This window comes from Semicossyphus pulcher, unplaced genomic scaffold (genome assembly GCF_022749685.1).
Source record: "Semicossyphus pulcher isolate SPU_LCO1_2020_fin unplaced genomic scaffold, fSemPul1.0.p SCAF_4, whole genome shotgun sequence".
Classification (NCBI taxonomy): Eukaryota; Metazoa; Chordata; class Actinopteri; order Labriformes; family Labridae; genus Semicossyphus; species Semicossyphus pulcher.
Genome location: NW_027211715.1, coordinates 25,271,119 through 25,281,411, shown reverse-complemented (window position 1 = coordinate 25,281,411; position 10,293 = coordinate 25,271,119). Strand labels below are relative to the sequence as shown.

Genomic DNA, 10,293 nt, shown 5'->3' with positions numbered 1-10,293 from the left:
CATTCCTAAAACAGGAAATTCACATCATATTTACAGGAGATTAATGTTCAGATGGCCCTCTATCACTGGACAATATTCTAGGTCGCAATTACTTATATAGTTATGATAGCTAGTAAGCCAGCTAGCTACCTGTTGCTAGGCGACAGGAGCGGCTTTTGGTGATGAATCAGAATCGGAATCGGGTTTATTGCCAAGTAGGTTTGCGCATACAAGGAATTTGTTTTGGTGATTTTGGTGCAGAACAATTAACACAGAAGCAGAATAAAAATAAGAAAATAAAATAAGATAAAGAAAATAGGAAGGGATGGAATAGAGAGGCTAAAGACGGGAACAGCTGGTGACGCCAAACAGGAAATCTTCGGTAGACCAGACCGTCTCATTTCAGTTCAGCATTAGCATCTACGCTTCCCTGAATTGAGACACAACTTATATCACCTTTATTAACCTCGTCGTTGGTAACTCCTCGCCCCTCTCTAGCTCCACCCTGTGATCCAAGCTCGGTCACTGTCGGCTCAAAAACTAATATGGTGACGGCCAAATGCGAGGCTTCAACACGGCAGACATTAAACAATGACTTTAAGGTTGCTACATCCACAGCTGATTCAGACAGGGGACGATGTCATGGGTGGAAAGAGCTCTTTGAGGAGCTGAACCTGACCACCTCCTCTGTGGGGGAGGCAGAGTCTGATAACTCAACAGGAAGGCGCTGAGGGTGGAATAGATTCGACGTGATATGCTTCGTTGTTTGTGGTGCTCTACAAGATCTACTTTCTTAACTGCTGAAAGTCCAGAAAGTAAAGTTTATTTTTCATGTAATCCTCTGCTTATGTTTGACTGTTGACTGTGTTAATTAGGAATAGGCTACATGTACAGAGTGACTATGAGAAATAATCATCAGACAAAATGTTCAGAAAAAAGGTTTGAGGTTTGGGTGATGAGGGATTTCCTGTTCCTGTGTGCAGCACTGCATAAATGTGTACTCTTAAATCCATACATCACTTGAACAGGGGGGTGAGGTCTGAGCTGTGTGGTGTGTGTTCAGCTGTGTTTTGCGGCTGTCCTGCGTGTGTGTAGCTGCACTCACTCGCTCCTCGATATGGCAGGTGTGTGTGGTGTCAGGATCCTGCTGCTCTGGACTGGAATCATCGGTTTGGCCAACTGTAAGTAAAAATCTTCAACATCAGAGTCCTGCTCTTTCAAAATAAAGGCTCCGTAGAAATGCGAAGGTGTTTCATGTATGTATTTGTCTTATCCATGTTTGTGCTGCAGTCAAGACTGTAAAACACATTTTCTTTTACTTTGCAGAAATATGATAGGTTGAAGCTGTTCGGAAGTTTCCCGCAATTTAAAGCAAAAAACATAGAGATCCATATAGTTTTCAGTTTCAGCACAGCAATCCTTAAAATCTGTGAAACAATGAGTGTGAGATTAAAAATCAAACACGTTCCTGTAACTTCAAACTGTCTAATTTCCAGAATTACAAAAATAAAGTGGCCTTTTAATCAAATACATTTTTTTGTGTTAAAACATAACGGCAGTAAATGAAAGAAAAAGTTATTTAACTGTCAGCAGCCTGCTCACCATTATTACACAAAGAAGAATTAGACATGAGAACAACAACAAGTGATTTTAAAGACTCACATGAATCAGCTTGTGTGTCAGGACGAAGCTTTATAATTGATTAATTACTTATCATAAGCTAAATAAACAAGTTCATGTTCATTTCAAACAGAACAATAATGTTTTAACTCAGGACGAGTTCAGAAGTCAGTATTTGGTGGAATAACGTGGTGTTTATTTACAGCGTTCATGCACCTTGGACGACTGTCACGTTGCTGTTGGGTGACGTTCGGCCACACTTGGAGTAAAAATTCAAGCAGCTTGTCTTTGTTCGAAAATTTATTGATTCTTGTAAGATGCTTCAGAAATTAACTGATATGCATAATTTGTTTCTTTCTAACCTCTCAAACGTGATTGTGTGTTCTAGCTGTCCGTCCTCTGCATCACTTTTATTCTTTGATATGACATTTATCACCTTCAGCACCTGTATTTTTATTTATGATTTTACAAATGCACATGTGTATTCACACTTTTGGCTTTGACTGTGTACATTTCCTTCTGTTTAAGCACAGACGGGAGCATTTTCAGCACTTTCATGAACCTTTCATGGGCCACAAGATTTCACTATGAGACTGAAGGCCCCGTCAGCGATCAATTTTGAATTTTACAATACAAGCTACATTTACAATACAAGCTAGATGACAAGCTGTGTAGTTGGCAAATAGGGCATGCACATTGATGAAGAAGGCCGGCCTAACATCTTCCCCTGTTCTGCTTCTTCACATATCACGTGCCTGAATCTAAACCGCCATGACCGTAATGTGATGTCTATAAATAGCGGTGGTGAAAAGACTCTGTAGCAGAGATAAAACTTGTTTTCTGTAAATGTAGATATGGGACGGTGTAAAATGTTTTTTTCCCTCTTTTTTAAGGTCCAGGTCAAGGCAGAGCAAGTAAGTAGAAATACACCCAATAACACGATGCTGTACTTTTATTAGCAGGATGCTGTTCTCCTTCATGACTACAAGCTGCAATGATTTACACTTTTGTCTCTTTAGTAAGGTCAAGGTCAAGATGGAAATAGAAGTAGAAATACACACAATAACATTAATTCTACATTCAGTAACATCATCGTCATTATAATGAATAAAATGTTTAATTCTATGTTGTCGCCTGTTGTGCTCTACATGTGTTACCTTCAGCTCAGCCTCCCACTACCTCACTCACTCTTCAAACTGCTTCATGGCTTTACTGCCCGAGCAGCACAAAGGCAGCAACGTTTCAAAGATAAGAACGCTCTCCGAATGGAAACAAGGTTTTCTGTGCACGAGGGACAGAAAATACTTTGTCACTCTTAAAGTGATATTGTTGAAGATTTTCATTTAAATAAATGTCAGCGTCTCTATCTATCGCAGAATGAGGTAACACAATGGTGATTGAGCCTCTGGCCCACTGATGAAAGCCTGGGTACAGACTGGGTGTCACCCAAAATCACCCAATTTGCCATCAGCCAGCAGTGGTTGGTCTGCCAGAGAGGGTAGGCGGAGCTAAGCAGCTGCTTTTCCGGTCTCTTCAAGTGTTGCGAGTAAACAGTAATCTACTATGGCTGAACAAACAAAGAAAAGATGGATGACTACAGATACAACTTCAAAAAAAAAGAAAACAACAAACAATCCAAAGTGAACTACATGCAGAAACATAACAGCAAGCTACATAACAAACAAGGAACAATTATGTCCATGTGCTGCAACATTCCCTAACTTGTGGTTTGCCCTTAATCTTTTGTCACGGAACACGAGGCTTCAGTCAGTCTTACCTAGACACAGTTTTTATGAACACTTTCACTTTGAGTATTTCCCTTTCATTCCTCTATTGAGTTGCTTTTAATCTGAGCTCAAGCAAACTGACAATAACTTACTCCATAACATCTGGACCATGATTTACATTTCCAAAATTAGATCCTTCATATGAAGTCACACAATGTAAATGCACGTTATTATTTTTAGTTATATTCCAAAGTGATGCATCATCCGTGAGCTGTTGTCATGATATTTGGATGTATTTAACATGAAGCTAAAAAAGTGGTGTCTGTAATTTATTGCATAAGAGTAAGACTTAGAAAACAGCAGCAGCTCTCTGTTGGAAGGTGTTGGGATTTAGATGAGACAACTTTTTGAAAGGGCTTAGACATTTCCTGGTGAGTTTGGAAAACTCGTTTCTGTTGTCCGACGGTTTCATCGAAAGCTGCGAGTTTCTCCAAGAGCTTCACAAACTGTTCATTAGAGTTGAAGTCAAACAGTACGACTCTTTAAACAACCCTGTTGAGGTTAGCATCATTGCTAAAGAAAGCCAACATTAGGTCCGTAACCAGGAAGTAATTGAACTCACATCAACATCTAACGCTCCACCTGATTCCTCTTCTCGTATTCCAGCCCAGTGCCACAATGTTGGTGTTAAAATGTTACATGCAGCACATTGTGATGATGGAAGTGTAATCGTGATTATTACAAGCGCACTGTTAGTTCTTATATAAGACTATGGTAAAACTGCAGTGTTCTTGTAAGTAAAGACAACAGCTGCTAACACGGAAAAGACGTTCATTGAATCCAATCACTTGCAAGTTGCTTTGGAAGAGTATTTCAACGTTTTATAGTCTAGACTAATATTTTGTCTTGTTTGATTGTTCTCCAGCCACCGCTGAACCTCCTCCATCACTCCCACAGTGTGAGTATCAGTGTTATGTAGGTCTCCAGTCTTCTCTCCAGTGTCTCACTCATACTTTACAATGAATACAACTACAGTAGATTTAAACAGTGAGCGTACAAAGTGTTTCTTGCTCATTTTTTCCAGTGGTGTATACAAACTAAGATGTATTGTTGATTTTCTCTGCAGGTTCTTACACCGTCTCAAAAATCCAGTTTGGCCTCCAGATAGACATAACAAGCTCTACCAGTGGTTCCTACAGCATAAACATCAACGAAGAGGCCCGACCTCAGAGTGGAGACAAATCCAAAGTTGATCACTCGAGCCGAACCTCAACACGCAACATCATTCACCTGAAGCCCTGTACTACATATGAGCACGCCGTGGCATTTATTGATAGCACTGGCAAAGAAACGTCTTGTAAACACACTGGAAAAGGAACGACTGAACTCACAAGTGAAATGAGTGAGTAAAAATAATTCATCTAACTTTTTTTTAATTGAAGAACTAAGTTTAAGTTTGTGCATCACTTTTGTGTTTCAGAAAATGGAGACGTTACAAAGGACAGCTGTTTCCCTGATCATGTTTGTTACAGGAGTGAATGGGACATCGGCTCTTCAATGTCAGCATCCAATAATGTGAAAGCTAAGCAATGCCCCGATAATTATAGAGTGTTCTGTATCAAACCTGGTAACGACGACATTTGCACAGACTTGACTACAACCTTCACTTCAGGAAACTGTGTGAACTCTACTTTCAGCTTCACCAAAAGCATCACTGTCGGTATGTACAGAAGAATCATCCAGTATATTCCATTGCGTGTTACAGACCGTGTTTCATCATGTTTAATATTTGTACTGTTTGTTGTTTTTTCACAGATTTCTTGAATCCCAGCAAAATAAAACAGGAAATCCCAACTGGACTTCCTGCAAAGATTAATGCAACATTCTCTCCGAACTGTGAGAATCTCACCGTCGATTACACGTGTTTGGGTAAGTGAAGAGACGAGAAGTGGAAAGTGGAGGTGTTGCTTTGTGCACTTTTTAAATGTTAGACTTTTTGAATGTGTCCATGTTTGAATCTTGTCTTAAACCAAAAGATAATCTCTCACAGGCTCTGAGGCACAAACAGCAGTTGTTGAAATGTTGCCGTTCTTGTGTCTCCTCAGAGAAGTCCAATGCCTCTGAGTCCAGGAGTTTGTGGGAGCTGGAGCCCTTCACAGACTACAACTGTACGGGTCAGATCAAACACAACAATGTTACTGTGAAAAAAACAACTACTATCGAGTTCGACATAGACTGTGGTATGTTGAGTTTCACTTTACTTCACTGCAATGACAAAAAATAAGTTCATATCCTGAGAAAGTACATCATTTGTTGAGTTGAGTGTTACAGACGTCTAATGTGTTTTTACAGATCTTACAACAGAAATCACAGAGGAGAGAGTGACCAACACTTCCTTTGTGTTTAGTTGGACCACGACCAGTCAGAGGTGTAAAGATGTTACCAAAGATCCAAAGTTTTCTTACGCCTGCAGTTGTTATAATTCCACATATGGATGGAGTAAGTAAAACAAGTTATATTAAACATTTTATAAACGTTATTCTTTATTTGGATCCCCATTAGCTTGCACAGAGTGGTTGCTAGTCTTCCTGGGGTCCACACAAAAACATTAACATAAAACACTTTAAAATCAAACAGTGTTAAAACATGAATAAACACAACAAACCAAATCAAACCTGAGATCAGAAAAGAAGTGAAAATGGCTCCACACAGAAACAATAAACATCAGTGGCCTGTAAACAAAGCAAAAAATTAATTTAGAAAAAAATATACACACATGTAGCAATAATAATAATAATAATAAGTATAACAATAAAGTAACAAAGATAATCAAAAAATATTCTCAGACAACAATAACCAAAGAAATCCATATCACTCATCAGTTTTTGATTTGTTCTAAATGTCACATTTGAAAGTCATTTGATACTTGAGTCTCCCACAGACCTACAATGCTACATGCCAACACGTTAGCATGAGTGATGGTAGGTGTAAATAACCTGAGGTTATAGTTCAAGTCAAAGTTTGTAGAATACAAAGTGAAGTATTGAGTCATTGATTGAAGTACGGTTAAAATATCAGGGTTAAAATGGTAATCTGGAATATATTCAGTTGAATAAACGTCTGTTAGTTCTTTATCTATCACCAAGTGAGAGAAATGATGGTGATTAAGCCTTTGGCACAAGGATAGAAGCCCTTACATTTGCTGTGATACCAAGGAACTAAATTCTGCGCTCAGTGACTGATGTGTTTTAAATCTTGGTTGGTCCATCAGAGAGGGTAAAGTCCCCCTATAAATCCTTGGAGTACACAGAGTTACTTTGACCCAACAAACAAGATGGATCATATGAATGATAATGACTGACCTTAGATTTCTGGGTGTTGAGCAGAAGATGCACCAGTGATTTGTGACTGGGGGCTGTGTTGTTTGTAGCAGAGCTAAAAAAATGGTCAAAACGAAAAACAACAAATAAATTTACTTAAAAAAACGAGATTCGATTATGCCAGATATATAATTGAAATGGACGCTATTAAATGTAAAACGCGAACACAATTAATTTTGTACTTTTGAACAAATCAAACAAAAACTATGAAACAACCACAAATAATCTAAATAAAAGTCACCACAGTGATATACAAAAGGAGATTCATCCTACCTTTCTATGGCAACAGCACTACACAGTCTCTGTTAGCTTGTAGCAGCCTGCTAGCTGTAGCTAACGATAGTCCAAGTGCAGCACATAGTGGTAGGTAACTTTCAGCTTACGCAATAATGTTCACTATTAGCTCACCTGCATCTGACAGTCCTCTCCTTCACCTTCCTCCTCTTTATCCTCCATGTTTGGCATCACAGTGTGCATCATTCACTAATATATGCGTTAAAATGTTCTTATTCTGCGCACAAAATAAGTCATACGCAAAATCACTGTCGGATTTATGACACGGGCGCACCGGCCAATTTTGTTCTCACCACCTTGCGTATGTTAGTGAATCAGATTCATTGTAAATTGACAAGCGTGTGCCCGCAATACTATAATACTGCATACTACCACGCCCCCTTTTCTCTATATAAGGACATCCACTCGGTGTATCATGAAGAGAGTGTTGAGGTAAAGACTGAAGTCTGAAATGTACCTGTAGCCAGGAAACCAAGGGTGGACAGGACATACATTTTGATTTTCTTGATTGTAAACTAAGACTTTAATTTAATTTTAATTATTATTGATGAGAAGATAGGGCATCAATTCATGATTATTTGATACATTTGGTCAATGCATTAGTAAATTCACAGTCTTAAATGTTGTCTATTAAAGGCTTTTGTTAGAGGAATAGTTTTAATATGCTGTGCAATAAGTCTTAAGGGTGTGTGTTTTATGTTCTGAGAAAGCCGGTCCTTCATCATTCGTGGTCACACATGGTCTGAGGAAGTTCTAACTTTGTTCACAGAGCACGAAAAAAGAAGTAGTAGTAAGAACATATTAATGAATTTGTGCATCAAACATTCGTACGCACGGTTTAAGCACAGATTTATGTGTGCGCACTGTTTGTGAATGAGGCCCAGTGTCTTCACCAAGTTAGCATCCTCATTGCCTGAATTAGCAGTCAGTGATGATTCCCACAGACCACATCCACTCATTTGCTTCTTATCAATAACAAAAGTGAAGCGGCCTGTAATCAGATGATGAGCAGAGACTTGTTGTAATTCACTGAAACGATTCGTCAACGTGTGTTGATGTTGTCACACATATTCAATCACACTTGCAACGAAATGAAACCAACAATCAAATTGCAGCAAAGGTCAAAGGTCATCATCACTGGAACGTTATTTGGGGGGGGTTATTGAGGTCGAGCCAGGTCCAAAAACAGACCTGCAAGAGAACAAAACAGAGACCTGTGTGATTGTGACTCTAACAGTCTTTTTCAATAGAAAGTAAACATTGCAGCTAAACGTGCTGCACAGTAAAGTATGAAGCGGTCGTTCATAAGAAACAATCCTAAAAAGTAGTAAAGTTTCAGCTCAAGGCCAGAGCTGGTGATCTGCCAATGACATATTGATTCATTGATTAAATAATTAATTAATGTCCATTTTGTTGTCACCAACAAACCAGTCTGCTGATGTTTACTCCAATAATTTCATCTTTGTTGCCTTGTTGTTGAATCAAACACAACAAAACAGCTGATGAAACTATGTTTCAGCTCCAGTTCACAGACGAGGACAAACGTGTTTCATTGACATACTGGATCCTGATGACTACTACAGCTGTGAAGTCCAACCCACCTACAACAACAAGGAAGTTGGCCAAGCAGCTTACACTTTTAGATCATTTCGCAGTAAGTGTCCAAAAACCAAAAGATTACAGCCAACACACGTGAAATAAAAACAGACTATCCTGACGATGTATTCACCAAGGTGGTGTATTGCATGTGTTGTTGAACACCTGGTTAAGACAACTGTGTGGCATTGAAGTAAACGTGTTCCAGTATCTTTGGGAGAAAGACTCTCTTTTATTTGAATGGATGAATGGAGCATCAACTCAACATTTACTTCGTTATCATTGAAGCATGCTCATCACAAGCTTTTATGATGAACATGAAAATGTCGCTCTAATCATCAGAGAAGTGAAGGCAGGTGCAGAGGTGACAGGAGTCTGGAGTTTGGTACCAGAGTGTTATAGATCTCTTCTATGTAAAATTGTAGTCAATGAATACACTGATAATTTATAAATAAACACATTTACAATGATTATTTTTATTCTGCAGTCACTGTTAATGATTAAAAATAACTATTTTGAGAGCAAACCTGTTGAAACTTTCTGTATGACCCGTTTTAATTAATACCACCTATCATTTTGACAATCTACAGACAGAGGCACCGCTTTAATTGTTTGTGTAGTCCTCCTCCTCTTCTCCACGTGTTTGGCCGTGGCTCTTATGGTCTACAAAGACTGTGTGTAAGTAGTGAGAAATGATCATTTTACATCCAATCTTCCGCTTTGTTTGACTGTAACATTGTCTCTGGTTGGTTTTATAGTCGAAAAGTTCAATTCTTTAAATCAGATTTAATAAAGACGGAGGCAGAAAAAGATAATGTGTTCAGTAATTTTAACAGCTCAATTCAAAGTACATTATATCAGTTATGAATTTAACTGTATGAAACCATTGTTCTCTATTTCTTCCACAGAGATGTGAATGAAGATCCGATGCTTCAATCACAAGCGAGTGAGTAGATTCTGGGTTTGTTGGTTGTTTCTGAAAACAACTTGAAGTTTAACAATTTCCTGTTTTTCTTTTTTTCAGTTTATGTAAATGTGCCTCGATCTTAATGCCATCATAAAGAAGAACTTGATGAAAAAAGGCCTGATGGAACATCCAACCAAATCATCTTCTTCTCATCAATATGTTGTCGACATGATGAAGTGTCCTTGGGCAAGTCACTGAACCCCAAATTGCTCCTGGTGGCAGAGCCATCGGTGTGTGAATGTGATTAGTACTGATTGACAGTTGGGCACTTCACATAGCAGCCTCTGCCATCAGTGTATGAATGTGTGTGTGAAAGAGTGTAGCGCTTTGAGAGGTCGCAAGACTAGAATTCTAATATCATTTACCATTATGTTTAAGCATTTTCTCTGACCAGTTGTGCACATGCCAAAGTAGAAGAAGAAAAGTGAAAGCTGCAGACACGTAGACGTCAATTAAAGACAACTTCTGCTGCCTGAAGGGAATGAATGTAAGAGGTAGAATTTGCAGTTAGGCCTGGTTTTGCTTTGTTTTTACAGCTGTGTTTGTTATGTATTTTTGACATATTACATTTTATATTTGTAAGACCTATTATAACCTATAACTATTAAAAAATGGAACATTGTATCAAACTTTATTGGATACTATAACCAGGGCACAAAACCACCAGACAAGTGAACCAGAGTTTTAATTGTCTTGAGAAGAAGTCACATTTTTAGAATCCACAATTCTA

At 38.5% G+C, this 10,293-nt stretch overlaps 1 protein-coding gene across 1 annotated transcript; it reads left to right on the top strand.

Annotated features, from left to right (window-relative positions):
• The first annotated feature begins 4,155 nt into the window (after positions 1-4,155).
• On the top strand, positions 4,156-10,091 carry LOC138607716 (uncharacterized). The gene is made up of 10 exons (XM_069680359.1): positions 4,156-4,284; positions 4,453-4,728; positions 4,807-5,046; positions 5,142-5,255; positions 5,432-5,566; positions 5,679-5,825; positions 8,520-8,654; positions 9,187-9,274; positions 9,505-9,542; positions 9,621-10,091. Exons 2-10 carry the CDS (start codon positions 4,725-4,727, stop codon positions 9,644-9,646), a joined length of 927 nt encoding a protein of 308 aa, XP_069536460.1. The 5' UTR covers positions 4,156-4,284; positions 4,453-4,724; the 3' UTR covers positions 9,647-10,091.
• The last annotated feature ends 202 nt before the right edge of the window (positions 10,092-10,293 follow it).